The 17,891-nt window shown below is 36.4% G+C and overlaps 2 protein-coding genes across 13 annotated transcripts in view; one reads left to right on the top strand and one right to left on the bottom strand.

Moving 5' to 3' along the window:
* The window catches only part of LOC137250659 (uncharacterized), a 71,160-nt gene that overhangs the window by 22,262 nt on the left and 31,007 nt on the right, over positions 1-17,891 (top strand). The window contains exon 1 of one of the 8 annotated variants that reach the window (XM_067783849.1): positions 2,084-2,473. The exons of 3 other annotated variants lie outside the window; for them this stretch is intronic. The gene's annotated coding sequence lies outside the window, so the exon portion shown is untranslated. Of the gene's footprint in view, positions 1-2,083; positions 2,680-8,834; positions 9,095-17,891 lie in introns of those variants that run through there. 4 more of the 8 variants (XM_067783848.1, XM_067783847.1, XM_067783844.1 and 1 more) reach the window with 4 other exon arrangements.
* Positions 6,368-17,891, bottom strand: part of Sirt6 (sirtuin 6) — a 70,301-nt gene continuing 58,777 nt past the window's right edge. Inside the window, exons 6-8 of one of the 5 annotated variants that reach the window (XR_010953039.1) lie at positions 10,468-10,553; positions 10,203-10,413; positions 6,368-8,867 (exon numbers count right to left, since the gene is read on the bottom strand). Coding sequence is in view for 3 of the 5 variants with exons in the window: in XM_067783858.1 (XP_067639959.1) it covers positions 17,107-17,266 (160 nt within the window). In the remaining 2 variants the exon portion in view is untranslated. Of the gene's footprint in view, positions 8,868-10,202; positions 10,414-10,467; positions 10,554-16,899; positions 17,029-17,082; positions 17,308-17,891 lie in introns of those variants that run through there. The other 4 variants (XR_010953038.1, XM_067783858.1, XM_067783861.1 and 1 more) reach the window with 4 other exon arrangements.

The raw sequence follows: 17,891 nt of genomic DNA, 5'->3' as shown, positions 1-17,891 counted from the left end.
TTAGTAAAATTTCAACTTAAGTCCTGCACTTAAAATTCGGGTCGCACATGTCGATAGCGGTATCAAAAGACGCGTATTTGCGTCAAAATTCAGAATCCGAAAGCAGAAACTACATTTTTATCTCATTTAAAAGTTATTCGCGGAAAACCCGTCGGTACTATTTTCGCTTTTTTCGTTGTTCCAATTGCAAATTACATGCTCCTCATGGAACTTGGGGGTGGGAAGGGAGGGGATGGCCTGAAGGTTTAATGTGGCCACATAAATTGTTCCCGAGATGGTCGGGCTAGCACCTTAATGGTGCTGTGGTACCGGAGCGTACCGGATCTGTATCCGGCAAAGGACCATCACATCGATAACACTCCCCAAAGCCTTCGGGGAGCAACCTTATCGCTACAACAACAATAACAACAACAACGGTGGTGAACAGTGTTGCCAGCTCCGCAACAATATCTTTTTAGCTTGGTAGAACATATAAGGTGGTGGCACGTCGACATAAATGCAAACAAACATACACTATTAATGTATTTTGTTTTTGTAAAACACTTTTAATAATTGTAGTCTAATATTATTTGGGGTGCTGCGCAGAAGGGTGTACTACGCAGAAGGACATCACCGTGGCGGTAGCCACGGTTATACCACACACCCGGACTTGGCATGGCGTAGCCCAGGGTTATTTTTTATAAGCCCGGCCGAAGGCCGCCTATGCAGAAAGGTGTTCTACGCAGAATTACCGTTGGAATCAGCATAAAAATCTCTATAAAGTCCAATTTTTTATTTTTTTTTTTGACAAATGTATGTATTCTGCACTTGTTCCAATTAAATACATTAATTTCAAATTATTCAGAGAATTACAAAACAAAATACATTGATAGTGTATGTTTGTTTGCATTTATGTCGACGTGTCACCACCTTATAATCTTCTACCAAGTTAAAAAGATATTATTGCGGAGCTGGCAACACTATTCACCACCATTTGTTTTCGTTTGTTTAATTGCAACAACGAAAAAAGCGACAATAGTACCGACGGGTTTCCGCGAATAACTTTTAAACGAGATAAATAAATGTAGTTTCTGCTTTCGGATTCTGAATCTTGACGCAATTACGCCAGGGATGCACCTTAACGTTAAGCTAATCGTTTATCAAAAAATTTCCACCGTTTCCGTTGAAACACTTCGAAATATTATCGATAAAGAAATTATCAAAATAAATTGTATCTCGTTTTTAACTGAAACGAAAAGCTTTCGTTAACGTTAAAAACGCTAACAAAAACGTGATACTTTATGTTTGAATTGTGCTGGCAATGCTATAGCAATGGTGAAGCCGTAAGGTGGCAACAACGAGCGCACATACACACACAAACTCTATGTAATTTGTTTGTGTAATTCGTTGGTGGTAATGTCAAAAATACTTTGAGAAATGTTCGTACTGTCAAAATTCATGAGAAAAGTTGCAATCAGCTTGGCTAATGCTTTCACCTTTAATGACTCCGCCATCAATCAGCTTTGCCAGCATAGTTTGAAATTAATAATCAACATAAACGATTTGATTTCGTTTTGATATGGCAGAAAACGAAACGAAATCATTTCGTTAATTTGACGATCTTAACGTTAATAAACGAAACGAAATGACTTCGTTTCGTTTATTAACGTTGATTATCGTAACGAAATGATATCGTTTCGTTGGTTAAGCATGCCTGAATTACGCGTCTTTTGATATCGCTATCGACATGTGCGACCCGAATTTTAAGTGCAGGACTTAAGTTGAAATTTTACTAAATTTGGAAATTAAAAGGCTTATATTTCATAAACTAAGAGTTTCCTAAAGTTGCGGATGATAATTTTGTGATTTTTAGGACCCCCGCCACCCCTCGAAAAAAAGAAAAGTTGGAAAATCGTGGCACCTTATTCTAAATATCCCCCCTTTTATCATTTTTTTTAACTTTGAAAAAACTCCGAACACCATTCCTTCATTATAAGACATTCGACTGCCTAACTGTCTTCCACTCTATTCGCAACATAACCTCTATTTAAGCTGCCAAACTATATAGTAAACAATGGTTACCAGTCTTGGAAAAGGTGTTATCACATCAAGAAACACATTTAAAATTATTTGTGTTAAAGTAGCGCTAACAACATACTATGTAGATATGTATGTATATACATAGCTTTTGAAGAATTAGGGTGTAAGCGGTGTTGATAAAACAAACAGAAGAATAAGGCAATAACATAAAATTCGTTTTTGCGGCATTTCATAGTTTCGCTTTTATTTTACGTTTCAATCAACAAGATTTTCATAACCGCATTGGCTCGTAGCGAAAATTTGTGTATACATTGCTTGAGTTAATGCTGATATTGGCGGACGGTTTTGTAAAAGTGGATTGCTTTGGCATATTTTTAAGCGCAAATAAACAGAATCTTAAAATTCTGAAAGTGAAACTTGATTGTTGACGACGCATACATAATTAACTCCATAAGTGAATAATATCCGATTAATATTAATATTACGTTGAGTAAATATATATTTTTAAAGTTATATTAACTGGAAGAAATAATGGCAAAGAAATCGCTATATACATTTGTTATATGATTATGTTTAGCAAATATATAGAGTGAAACTTTGAATAAATAAATTATGTTTAACCTATATTTTAACAAATATTTGTTCGAAATTTATATAAGGGTATGTATACTTGTGTTCAACAATAACATTCTCTACAAAAAACCTACATACATACATAAGTTGGTGTGAAGAATTCTATTAAAATATGTTCATGTGGCCATCGCCATAGTCAATACTTATTCCATAGGGTAATTTTATACGACAGCATGACACTGCTAATACGCGTCTAAAAATATAGAGGTGTTAAAAGACGCGTATTGATCTCGACAACAATAATCCGAAACCGGAAAATAAAAATTGTATCTGTGTCCGGAGATATTTGCAGTTGAAGTTGGCGATATGCATGAGGTTGTTGTAATTATACCCACAAAAAAAATTGTGTACGCAGATACCACACACCCGGACTTGGTATGACGTAGCCCAGGGTTATTTTTTTTAAGCGCGGCCAAAGGCCGCCAACGCAGAAAGGTGTTCTGCACAAAAATACTATGGATTTCACCCCCGGTTTCGGAGGGACCTGCGGGTCTTTTCGGTTTTTCGTTAATATCTTTTGAACGAGTTAAAATTTTTGGACGCGTATTAGTAGTGTCATGCGGTCGTATAGTATTACCTTCCATAGAAATATTGTTTTTAATTCAAAAACGATCCAAAAAACTTTTGGTAATAGTCTAGTTGAGGGGTCGACTGCTAATACGCTACCAAAAATATCGAGAGAGGTGTCAAACGACGCGTATTAATCTCGAGAACAATAATCCGATGGCGGAAAAGAAAAATTTTATCTCTGTCCGGAGATATTTGCATTTGAAGTTGGCGATTTCCATGTGGTTGTTGTTGTGTTTGTACCCCCAAACAAAATTGTGCATCACCGTGGCGGTAGCCACGGTTATACCACACACCCGGACTTGGCATGGCGTAGCCCAGGGTTATTTTTTATAATCGCGGCCGAAGGCCGCCAACGCAGAAAAGTGTTCTGCGCAAAAATACTATGGATCCGACCCCCGGTTTCGGAGGTACCCGCGGGTCTTTTTTCGGTTTTTCGTTAATATCTTTTGAACGCGTTAATATTTTTATTTTCCGCCTTCGGATTATTAATACTGATGTCAAGACGCGTCGTTTGATACCTCTCTCGATATTTTTGGTAGCGTATTAGCAGTCGACCCCTCAACTAGACTATTACCAAACTTTTTCTTTACATACATGGTTTGAACCATTGCTTTTGAAATCCGTTATAAAATTTGGGACAGTATGGTTAATGGTAAATTTAAAAATAATTTTCTGGGCCTGTTTGACATCACGTACACACATATGTGTACATGAATTTTATCGAGGTATCTCACTTTTTTTTCTAGGTTCTAACATATGAAAATTAAACCTGAATTTTGTTGTTTGGCTTTTAATTTTAATAATTTTTGTGCCAATTGTTGAAATTTAAATATTTTGTTTTGCTTTTGGGTGCATTTTTTTTTTTTTTTGTTTACTGTTTTACACTTTCTAGCTCACTGAACAGCTGCTTATCAATTTCTTGCCTTACATCTCACTTGCTAGCTCTCACTGGTATTTTTGTATCCACACACGGTATTCCCATTTTTGACTAATTGGAACAAAAATATAAGTTCGATTTTGCTTAGTACTTAATAGCTCCGTCACATAAGGCTTTTGATGCAGCATCGTGCATTGTTGAAAGTTGAGTAGATTGCGCATATTTGCACAGAGAACGGCACATTGCGCGATCCTTACGCCTTCTGACATGCAAAAGTTGGCTATCTTCAACTTAAAATTTTTCCAACTCTGGTACTTTAAACATCAAAAATTTACAAACAAGTTTTTCTAATCGGTGTAGCCCCCGGAAGTGATTTGGCGAACACTCGGTGTATTTCTGCCATGAAAAATTTCTCAGTGAAAATTCATCTGCCTTGCCTGTTCGGAGTCGGCGTAAGACATGTAGGTCCCATTCAGCCTATTTGTAGGGAAAATTAAAAGAAGTACGATTGTAGCGATGTTCCATCAAAACTCATGAACTTAAGAAAAGTTATTCTAATGCCGCTATAAGAGTACGATTTCATAAAAAAGCTATCTATCAAGTATGCTCCTAAAATGTCGGGAATTAAATAAGTAATTAATCGTCTCATCAGCGTAGACGATGTTTGGGCATGTTGCAATACAACGCTTCAACCCTCCTCTATTGATAATGCCTGACCACGGCTTCCACTAGCCGAGCTCTATTATTTTTCCGCGTACTTTTCGCCGACGGTATACGTGTGTATGGCGTTGTCAATAAACTCATCGACATAGTGTACCTATACCAAGTGTGTTCACTAAGCGATAAACGTCAAAACTACAAACAGCCTCGCTCACCTGATGGAAATCTCAGGTCTAGAGTCGCATTTTTGGTCTTAACGACAACATTTTTGACTACCAATCGTATGGACTTTTTCAATTTTTCAATCATTCGGAGCATTCGGTAATGGTATCCATTTTGAATTCGCTGTCATTCCGAATCCAGCGAGTGCCTGTCAGAATGCTTGACAGATAAGTCAACACACTTGTACTTGTACACTATGCTCATCGAAACTCGTAAAAAACCCCAATCCAGTAGCAAGGAAAGTAGCGTAAACATTAAGGAACTTTTTGTCAAAACCAAAGTAGGCAAAAATGCGAAAAGTGTAAAGACACAGAAGACAAATTATAATTATGATGTTTTGTTCATTTCATTTTAGCGCCTCCTTATATGCTTGTGCTTTGTTTGTATGCGAATGTACATACAAAATATAAAGTTGTGCGCGCATGTTTTCTCTTTCTGGGCTCTGCCATTGTCAATGTGAAATAATGAAATACCCATTTCACATTTTAATCAAATTTAAAAAATTCCTACAGAAATAAATTGTAAATAGCTGGAAAAATTAATTACTATTTTACGGTATTCCGAAAAGTAACTCAGTTTTAGTTAACTAGTCAGGTATTTTGAGATATATACACTTACGAACAAAATAATAGATTCAAACAGCTTTAAGCATTACAATAGCCGGTTTTTTTTACCCGCGTATACGTTTACGTTTGCGCGTAAAAAAAGCGCTTATCCCATATGTGTAATACTCCTATATTCCTACAAAAGGCTAGGTACATTCCCAAACATCAGAGTGCCGATATATTACTGTTTAGAAGTTTTTGTTTTTGTTTTTGTATTCGATAATCGAATGTACCTACCTCAATTTAATTTTTTCTTGTCACACTTATGCTGCTACAATCATAAAAATTTTATAGGCTGTCTTGTTTTGATTTCGAATTCAAAACACATTGCGAGCATTTGCTATTAGATATATAGGAGTATTACATATATGGCTTATCCTCGCTTAGATAATGCTTAGGAGACCCATCTAGCGGCAGTGGTTAAGTAACTAGCTACAGAACAGGGTGTACTTAAAATCGGAGACACAAACCTCTGGTGGCCATAATGTATAACATATAGCTGAATAAGTTGCGATGAATAGTGAACACGCATAGAAAACATAGAATTAGTGTAGAGTGGAAACAGACACATATTTCAGTAACATCTGAGTACAATGCGTATTGGAATTTAGTAGTACAAACTTTATGCGCAGCAATTTCAGAGGTGTATTTAAAGTTGGACGTTTAGCAGTCCATATAAAGTTTAAGCGTAAACGTCTATAGATGTAAAAAAAACACAGGTAATATATTACAAATAAATATAAACTTTATTTGGTGATATTAATAATTTTAGAAGTTCTATATGAAAACGTGAAACTCCTAATACACGTCCCAAGCTAAATTTTTAATTTCTGTTTTTGTATTTGCGATCATGGACCCAAAGCGCGTCTTATGATACCCCTCCTGATATTTTTGAACTTGTGAATGTCTATCGGAATAGAATAAACTATTTGTCGATTTCATCTTTTCCATTTAATTTTGTTACCATGCAAATTAATTGCCAAATCTTTGGACCGTAATAAACAGTTATCTAATACCAAACATATTTTGATATTTTTTTTAACTTTTGTTGTATATAAAATAATTTGTATCTTGCATATCTACTGCAATCGACACTCGCAATAGGGGGAATTTATTTTCATTTGCAAAATTAATTTATAAAAGGTTACCCATGTTATTGAATCATGTGTATACCTATAATTTTTATCATAAATGTACATTTCGAAATCCTCGTTAAATATTTTGAATAGTTTATTTTCTACTATTTCCATAGGCAAGTACATATTTGTAACAAAACATGTATCTAATACTTCACTACTACAGGGTGGGTACATTTTAAATGTTTTTGTTTTTGTGTTCAATAATCAAATGTACCAAAATTTAAATTTCACACAATCACAAAAATTTTTTAGGCTGTCTTTTTTTTGAATTCGAATTCAAAACTCATTGCGAGCATATTTTCCTAGCAATATAGGAGTATGACATATACATATTCGACGAAAGTTGTGCCTAGTTTTTCAGTACTAAATTAAACAACAGTTATATGTATTAGAGTTGGTCGTTTCGTTCTAAACTTGTTGAGTTAATACGTTAGAATAACAAAAGTACCAAAGACGTAAGAAACAATTTAATATGCCATAAAACTTTCGAGGTTATCCCAATCCTTTTCCGCCTTACTTGGGTGTTAGGAGCCTCTGAGTATGTGAACAAAAGAAAATTTCACCCCCTGCCCCAGCTTTCTACTTCAACTGTGGGATTTTTTTAAAAAACAGTGACAATTTTTCTTTTCTTGTTTTGATCACTTACGTTTTTAGGCATACTTTTCATTTTTGGGCTTGCTGCAATCATTAAGCCCGTTGCGCCTTACATGCCAACCTAATATAAACGCACGCAATTCATTTTCTGTCAAAAATGTCTCATGCACATACAACTTGTATGAGAGCAACCGAAATTGAATTTGCTGCGTGAAAACCTAACTCGATTTCCAATTTTTGTTCTGCGTGACATTTAGATTTGACGTTTGCCCACATGCCTTACTTTCCTTCAAAAAACGCGAGTACTCCATAAATAATGTAAGGAATACTCCTTTTGGAGTATAGGAGTGTTCCAAAACTAATCTGTATTCATACAAAAAATGTGCTCCAATTACCATTGCGATGTCCTAGGAGAGGAGTAGGTGATCCCACTCTCGCTTTGTTTGTGAGTTTTCCATAGAGTACATACGTGAGAGTACTTTCCAAAGTACTTTCACTGTTGTACTCCATGAAGCGCTCACAGATGATCATATACCAAAGTACTAAAGAGGAATTGTGTGGGAAAGAATTATCGGAGTGAATTTAATTTAAAATGAAAGTAAATGAAGAGGGGCAATATAACTTTTATATTTTATACTACGAATATTCTTATGTTATTTAGCATTTGCGTGAATAAAGAAACTAATATTTCTCTATACTATAGTATGTACACATAAAACCAGTGCGCGGTTGCATTTTATCAGAGTTGCCCTAGTAAAATTTTATTATCAGTTATTTGCATGCAATATTTTACTTTTGGCAACTCTGTTCGATCGTCATCGTGTCGTGATCACGGTCGTTAAAAAACGAGCAATGATCGACTGATGGTGGTCCGCAAACGCATTGCAAAGGAGTATTGTTAGAGTACTCCAACATGAAGAAAATGGAACACGTAATCCAACAATTTTTGCAGGGTTGTCACAACGCATGCTTATTTCGGTTAGGGCAAAAAACGCCGGTTGTTACATGCCAACCTAATAAAAACGCACTGCGGTTTTTCAACGCACGTACTTAAACGGCTTTTTTTGCCCCAACCGAAATAAGCACGCGTTGCGACAATGTAAAACATGTATGCAAACGTCAAACCAAAATGTCACGCGGAACAAAAATGGAATTTGAGTTAGCTTTTCAGTCAGCAATTTCAATTTCGGTTGCTCTCATACAAGTTGTATGTGCATGAGACATTTTTGACAGAAAATGACTTGCGTGCGTTTATATTAGCTTGGCATGTTAATAAGAGGGCTACCGGTTTTATGATCGCTGATGTAGATTTTGCTTGCTTTCGATGTTTTCGCTGGTTTGCACGTTTACCTGGTTCGCGTTCTGGTATGTGTTGCGCTTGCATTTGGTTTGTGTACGTGTTCACTTAACTTCTCTTTCATTTGTTCTCCGTATTTATTACATTCCGCTTTAAAGTTTAGATTTTTGTGTATTTCGTTTCACGAATACGCGTTCACACTGGCTGTAGTAAAAAGACAAAGTGGTGGTAGTGTTGTGCGAGTGAGTGGACTGAAAAATATAGTAAAGTAGAAGAGGACTGGATTTCAGTATACACACGTAGCAGATATGCGAACAAACGTTTCAGTTTTATTTTATGCTTCTAACGTTCGGATGTGAATTTTCGTGGATTATAATCGAATAATAATAGCTAAATATAATTTTTCAGTGAAAACTATAGTTAAAATTACAATGAAAGTGTTTAACAACAATTTGACGATTGTACCATTATATTTTTGGTATGTATGTACATATGTAGATACCCATCAATTTTGTTAATCATTTATGAATTAAAGTGAAGAATTCAGTGCCATTTTTTAAATAGATATGTACCGAAGATTTTTTCTTGCAAAATTATAACGGAGGTGTAATTGAATATTTAAATGAATTTAATGCATTAGTTTCAAAATTGTAATTACTTTATATGTACATATATATGTATGTAACCCTATGTTTTTTCGTTGCACCTAAACATATATGTATATACATATATAATTGCAAAAGCCCTGTAATTTTCGCGACAGGCATTTTTTCGGTATATTAAAACTTGCTTTTTTTCATCTCAACAAAACCAATCTTGCATTGGACCGTCTCATTGTCCATTTAATTTCTTGCATTACCACCTCAGGAAGGCGGCATGTTGTTATTGCATTGGAGCTAAATTTATGTCGTCTTGATTTGAGAATTGACGAGAGCGTGTCGGGTGGCACAACAACGATAAACGGCAAATTTTACAAAGTATATATCTATTAAATTTAATGACATCCCGGTGTGTATGCGCCACGAATTGAAAAAACGCGCAAGAGAATATATACATACATATATATGTGCACAGTAATAACCACCGTCGTTAGTAGTTACATATAAACTCATCCACATAACTGCAAAAATATTTTTATAACCTTTTGCTGTTAGTGAAAGCTTAATTATCTGTTTCCATTATTGATATTTACATATTTAAACCGGTCTGATTTATTTAAGCTTTATTTGTCCATTACAATAAAGAAATTATTGTCCAATCGTGTATTTTATGTATGTTATCAAACAATATTAAGTGACATGTAATAAAAAATTTTCGGCGGCCCGGGTTTTCAAGTCCAACTTCAATTGAAGTATATAGTATATGTAAATAGATTTGCAGTTGTGAGGAGGGCTGGTTGATATGCTTATTTATGTTATTTGTAGATAGATGGTTTTATTTATCTAGCATGCATAAGTAAAAGAAAATGTCATTGACAATTGCTTGCTATCACAACTTTTGTGAAAGAGCAAAAGAGATAGCTATACATTCTAAAAAGTCAAAATAACAAATACGAAGTAGGAAATAAACGAATATGAAATAAATACCTTGAATGAATGCAAGAGATGTAAAATAAAGGCAATAGCTAAAATATAATGCATTCCAAGCCTTGCCACTTAGTTGTGAAATTTTTAGTTTTGTTGCGCTTGCCTTAACCGCCAAATTCATTCGTATATCCCTTTGGCATACAGTGTTACCTCTTTCAAGAGATACATCTAAATCGTACAGTGTCCTTTCTCTGAAAGTTTATATGTATGTCTGATCACTGATATAGTAGTGTGTATTGACAAATGCTTCATCTTTTTAACCTACCTTTGTGGTAATTTTGGTCACGTCTTTATGATTTATGTATGTAACATATCGGATGATCATTAAAATAGTAGTGCTGAATAAATAACCTGAAAATATTTATTTTGTTATAATATATATATATATATATATAGTTATCCATAATTTAAATGAGATACAGGGGTGGATTTCCGTAATTCGATAGTCGACACTCGTTGATTCGATACTTCAAGTCGATATTGAACGCCCGATGATGTCATTTTAGTTCCCGTATCTTGGTATGATCTCTTTCGTTTGCAGATTTCAAAGGGTGTTTAGAAAGCTTTCTGGAGCTACCAAAATATTTTTTTTTATAAATAGCGTTTGTTTCTTAATCTCTGAAGAAAAAGTCATTCACTAAATAATCAGCAAAACATAAAATTATAACTTTCAAAAAGGCAATTCGACACCTAATTTGGTATCAAACTGTTTGTATCGAACGTTCGATACGACGCGTCGACAATTTGTGTTACGGAAAGCGAAAACGACTATTTTATACTCGTTCTTGATCGATATCGAATTACGGAAAGCCACCCCAGGGCTTGCGCCATGTCCACAATTCATGTGGCAACACATATTTCTTATGCACCTTTATTTATTGTTCCTTTTTAATAAAATCTTTCTTCTTAGCAATCTACACGATGTAGCAAGACGTTCGTTCTTAATTACTCCAAATAACTAAATATGTATATTATATTTTTTGGGTAAAAATCTAGAACAGGGGTCGACTGCCAACAATATCGGGATATGTGTCAAACGACGCGTCTTGACATCAGTAATAATCAAAAGATATGAAGAAAAAGCGAAAAATTACACCGGGCCCGTGCGGCACCCGGGGTGGGATCCATAGTATTTTTGCGCAGAACACCTCTGCGTTGGCGACTTTCTGCCGCTCTTCAACCACAAGGAAATTGCCAACTTTAACAGCAAATATCTCGATATGAAGAGAGGTGTCAAAAGGCGTATTGACCTCTACAACAATAATCCAAAGGCAGAAAAGAGAAATTTTATCTCTGCCCGGAGATATTTGCAATTGAAGTTGGAACATTTTCATGTGATTGTTGTAATATTGTTATGCACCGAAAAAAATTGTGGGTATGAAGAGATTTTGCACGCATTTAATTTTGATCCCACCCCATTGTATCGGCCAGGGTACATAAGACGCGTATTGACCTCGGCAACAATAATCCGAAGGCGGAAAATAAAATTTTAGCTCGTTCAAAAGATATTGACGAAAAACCGAAAAATTACCGCTGGTCCCTCCGAAACCGGGGGTGTGATTCATAATATTTTTGCGCAGAACACCTTTCTGCGTTGGCGGCGGCCGTGGTTATAAAAAATTACCCTGGGTGGGTTCAACACCGGTTTGGATTATATCCGCGCAAAACACTTTTACCCACAGTTTTTCTTGTGGGTATTCCAAAATCATTAAAATTACAACACCCACATGAAAATTTTCAATTTCTTTCGCAAATATGCGAAATATGCCTGCTTCTCTTGACAGACCCAAAATTTATGACCTCCGCTTTGGGATTCCCGATCCTGGATCCAAAACTGCGTCTTTTACCCCTCCTGATATTTTTGGACGTGTATTAAGGGTGTCATGCTGTATAAAATTACCAAGTTTGAGCGGCTGTGTGTACGTGTTGCGTTCGTTGGATGAAATTTTGACAAACTACTGATTATCACTAGCAAATCAGACGCATCATTAAAATTTTCAAAGCGCAGCATATAACGTGCTATTAGGTGCTCAAAAGATTGGATTAGTCAGGGTGTCAAGAAATCCGATTGTTGTAGGAATCGGATTTGAAACTAATCAACATTGGTGATTGATGTTTTTGGTCTATAAATCTACTTTGAACACCAAACCGAAAATTTTACAATCCTTGCAGAAATATTTATTGATTTAAAAAATTGATTCCGACAACAATCAAATTCCATAATACCCCAGAGTTTTTACATTCGTAGAGGAAATCATACCAGTCCTCAGAGTTGAGGCATCAGTGCGAAAAATCATTCAGCCCTATTCTGCATTTCGACTTGGATTGGAATTTTTTCGATTTGGCAATTTTGGTATTCTGTGTTTATTTATTTATTTATTAGTCTACAAATTTAACAATTAATCAGACTAAAGAAAGTATAGTATAAAAACAAACAAAAGGCTTGGCAACTTAAATATATGATAATTACAAAAATACATTGTATACGTATGTATTAAATCATTCAAATGCAAAGACACACAGAGGTATAGGGGGTTACACCTTACATATTTAAGGTAGTAAGTAGGTACTTTTTAATCCTGAAAATCGGATCGCATGTATCTAAATTTTTGCAGTGATTATTGAAATCATGACAAATACCACGAAATGGGTCATGCATTTCAAAGTTCGTTCTGCATGTACTTATATGCAGTTGTTGAAAATATCTAGACGGTCTGACTGGCACGTTGAACTTAATTTCGCTAAGCAGAAATGGGCTAGCTATCATCCCTCTTAAGAGTTTTACTATAAATAAGACATTAAGCATCTCCCTACGGCTATGTAATGTAGGCAACTGTAATAGTTTTAACCGGCTGCAGTACGGTGGAAGATTTCTTGACTTGTCCCAAGGCAATTGTTTCAAAGCAAAAAGCAAAAACTGTTTTTGGACCGATTCCAGTTTATCGCAGTGAATTTGATAACGTGGACTCCAGATTATCGAAGCATATTCCAATATTGGGTTCACCAATGATGTAAAAAGAATTTTAGTAACGTACGGATCATTAAATTCCTTAGACCACCTTTTCACGAACGCCAAAGTACCTTTAGCCCTATTAACGCAAGTTTCTATATGTAGCCTAAAGTCAAGCTTAGGGTCCATTGTAACACCTAAGTCAGTGAAGTTGGTAACTTGCTTAATAACATAATCTCCAATCACATACTCATGGGAATTAAAGGGTTTTCGTGTAAAACACATGAACTTACACTTCGGAAGGTTTAGTGACATGAGGTTAGCATTACACCATACAACTAGGCTGTTCAGATCCAACTGAAGAAGTGCTCTATCCTCTGGTGAGCGGATAGGCATAATAAGTTTCACGTCATCCGCATACATCAACGGCTTACAGTGCTTCAAAACACTTGGTAGGTCGTTAATGAATAGTAGAAATAACACAGGCCCAAGGTGACTACCTTGTGGAACACCAGAAGTTACATTGATGAATTTGGACCAACAGTTGTTAAAAATAACTGTTTGTTTAGGTTTATTCAAATAAGAAGAAACCCAAGAGAGAAGTAAAGGAGAAAAGCCTAACCGGTCGAGTTTGTGTAAGAGCAAAGAATGGGATACTTTATCAAACGCCTTACTAAAATCTGTGTAAATAACATCCATTGCGCAGTTAGATTTAAAGCTATTGGATACAAGTGTCGTGAACTCTAGAAGGTTAGACATTGTTGACTTTCCCTTACAAAATCAGTGTTGTGATAAGTCAATAACCGAAGATAGACTGAACGCCAGTTGCTTTGTGACAATGGCTTCGAACAGTTTGGGAATGGCATTGAGTTTAGCTATTCCTCTGTAATTTGTGACACAAGATCTGCTGCCACTCTTATGGAGAGGAATTATAAATGCCTCTTACCACTTCATAGGAAACATCCCTTGCTTCAGGGAGGAATTAAATAAACAAGCTAGAGGTCGATATAGGTATTGTGCACAAGTTTTTAGCACAACCGGCGGAATTTGATCAGGTCCAGCAATGTAAGATATTTTCAGATTTTCCAGATGCCAAAGAACATCCTCAGCACTAATAAAAGGAACTAATGATGAATTCAATGGGGACAAACTAAATGTATAATCTGACGGAACCGAATCGGATGAATTCGAATAGCTAGATTTGAAATAATCCGCAAACATATTAGCAATTATGGCATTATCGCTCGAAGTATGATCGTTAAGCTTCATTGTAGAAGGCAATCCTTTAGTCTTTCTTTTCGGGTTAACAAAACTGTAAAACGCCTTAGGGTTACAAAAAATTTGACTCCTAATCCTACTAATATACTCTTTATAGCAACTGCTGTTTAGAGTTTATATTTATGACGTAATATAGAGTAAGCAGCATAGGCAGTTTCGTACCAGACAGTTTGTATCGCTTGAACAAACACGTCTTTTGGTTTTTCAGATGTTTTAGTTCTTTAGTGCACCAAGCAGTTGATGAAGCTGTCGAGGTATCCGATAAAGGTATGCATTTATGAAAAATATCGCGAAGCACATTGTTAAAGTGAGATACGCTCACTTCAACATCCCCGTCGTACTCAGGCCAGGTTATTTTTGAAATCTCGCTGATTAGCTCGGACCAATTTCCTGAGTAGAAACCGGCGAGGAGTCTCACACGCAACTTTGGACCTATGCGCAGGAAGATCGTGAGACTCAAAATACAAAATAAGAGCAGGATGATAGACATCTTCAGGCAAAGCAAACGGATCACATCTATTTACAGAACACCTCGAAGTGTCATCTACAAATATCAAGTCCAAACATTTACCAAATTTGTTGTGAACATTGTTCAATTGATAAAGCCCGGCATCAGCTAGATCGTTTAAAAAATCATAAAAGATAGCACGGGAAGATGCAGGAACCAGAAAACCATCAATGCGACTCCAAGACACCCAAGGCAGATTAAAGTCACCAAGCAACACCACAGAACCCGAGGACCTGGTCATAGAAACCACTGATTGAACTATGAACGAATGCTTCAAATATAAGGAAATATCATATTGTGGTGGAATGTAACTTGTTACAAGGTATATATACATTGAAGAAAGATTAACATGCACGCAAAGCAACTCGACATCGTCAAGAGTTGGCGAAATACACCACCTCCGCAGAAAACCTAGTGTGAACAGCAATCAAGACTCCCCCACCAATTCCACCCAGCCGGTCTTTTCTGAAAATCTCAAAAGAATCAGATAAAATTTCAGAATTAAAAACAGTCGGTTTCAACCAAGTTTCAGTGAAAACCAGAACATCACGAAGACTAGCATGGCTTTGAAGGAACGTGTCTGCTAGTTTGGTGTCTAACCCCCTGACGTTTCGATAAAAAAATATTTAGAGTATTCCTCATTAAAGAAGAGATAGTGTTAAAGTTAGAACTACGAACAGCAGCATTACTCATTGTGACACTACTACAGCTTTGGAATGTAAGTTTTTTTGAATCCTTAACAGGGTGGCTGCTCGGGTTCTTGGTATACAGGTGCACCACAGAATGAACCGGTCAAAACGAAGAATCCAGCACTTTATCAAAGTATAAGTCAGGAACCGAAACTTTGAACGATGATATATCTCTGTCATATTTGAAATTGAACTTGTGTACATTATTGCTGCTAGTTGGTGCAACACCAAGCTTACTACAAACATAATTACCGATATCAGCTTCCGACAACGAAGCATGCAGCCTTGAAACGAAGATGGTCTTAAGCTCCTCAGGGAACTTGGGGGTGGGGAGGGAGGGATGGCCTGAAGGTTTAATGTGGCCATATAAATCGTCCCCGAGATGGTCGGGCCAGCACCTTAATGGTGCTGTTACCGGAGCGTATCGGATCTGTATTCGACAAAGGACCATCACATCGATAACACTCCCCAAAGCCTTCGGGGAGTAACCTAATCGTTACAACAACAACAACAACAACAACAACAACAACAACAGCAGTTACCTCCCTCCGAGGAGTATGTGCATCAGCCAATGGATTAAGATTTTGACTAGCAGTACTAGTATCAGTAATGTTATGGTTGTTTGCAGAACTATGCAATTGCTCAGCAGAGGGGAGAGAAGAGTCACCACCCAAATTAGTAGAGCTGGCAACAGCAGTGTTGTTAACAGCACCATCATTAATATCATTAACAGCGACAATTCCGATATCAGCATCAGTAGCCATAGAAATAGCGTTAACAGCAGAAACAACAGGTATTGAAGAGCCACTGGTAATATTGACGGTGTTAGCAGCAGTCTTGGTTGCATTGCCAATTGTATCGAATTTAGGAGCAGCGCTAACAGGTATAATTGACGGCAGGGGGTCACTGTTAACTGCAAGTGCACTAGAGTGAGGGGAGCGAGCAGCGAAACATTGGCACAATGTGTATGGCTGAGTGGGCGTTGGAGTGAGAGGGTCCGTCACCGACAAAGCTTGTGGTATATGCGCGAAATTGTAGCTATATCTGTTCAATGCATGCGCGGCATTGAGCGTTGACTGTTCCAATCTCTTTCGATCCAACTTCGAATCGTTCGATTTTGTGTATTCTACATCATCGTAGTTCCATTTTTCTAAGTTGCAAATTTGTTGGCGGAAAAATATTTTATTTTTATTTTTTTATTAATTTATAGCAGAATTTTAACAAAAATGTAAGTAAAACTTGTTAAGAAACGTGAAAGGCTTGATGATGACTGTTTTTTATATGTTTCCAGGTCAAAAACAACATATCGATGTCGAAGTCCTTGGACGTATTTGCCCCGCAAAAGTATCTTAACACATACTTGAAAGCATACTTATTAAGTCCGAAAGTTTTTTTTTTAACCTAAATAAGAAAATAAGTCATTAAACTTTACCACTTTTAAGTTCAATTTCTTACAATTCGTCACTCATCTCAAATGGATTACACAAATCTCGCAATATTTGCCTTTCCATTCTCGTCTGGCCATTTTCGTATGCGTTGCCTTCCAACTCCATAAATAATGCCGCGGCTATTGATTCCAGTATAATACACAGCTATAATTTGTGTCTGTTCGTTGGGTCCAGTTATATACCAAAGAAAGCTGCCGGAGTAGAGGAAGGTGAAGCGAAAACGTAAACAATCCTTGCGGAAAAAATAAGTAAATCTTCATAAAGTATTTTAGGCCAGTGCAATGAAATTAGCATCCATAAAATTCAGAAAATGTCAACTATATTCGTGCAGGAATCCGTTTTAACAAAACTTGTTGGCCACGGCAGGGAAGTGGCCAAAAGAATGACAAAAACACACATACAATTATGAAAGCACTTTACTCAAAAAAATATAACATTGCGGCAATATATTCTATTGCATTTTTTTTGTAAAAAATGGCGTGGGTATAAAATATAAACGTTTTTCAGTGTTTTTTACAAATTTTCTTTAATTTATTTTGTTCCAATGTTCACCCATTCCGTACAAACAGCTGATTTCGAAAAATCATTTGCTCTTACTCTTCTCGTTACGATTCCGTCGTAATGCAGAATACCCAACTTCGATTAAAGCGGAGCTTAGAACGGGAACGTAATCGAAATGCAGAATAGGGGTGATTCTTTTGGCGTTCGATAAGTTTCGAAACAGAAATAAGCAGATTCACATCGCCTTTTGGGGGTGGGGGGAAGCAAACAAAACAAAATTAATCGGATATATGTACATGCATTATGGTGGGTCGA

Source organism: Eurosta solidaginis, chromosome 4 (genome assembly GCF_040869045.1).
Source record: "Eurosta solidaginis isolate ZX-2024a chromosome 4, ASM4086904v1, whole genome shotgun sequence".
NCBI lineage: Eukaryota > Metazoa > Arthropoda > Insecta > Diptera > Tephritidae > Eurosta > Eurosta solidaginis.
This window is presented reverse-complemented; position numbering and strand designations above follow the sequence as displayed.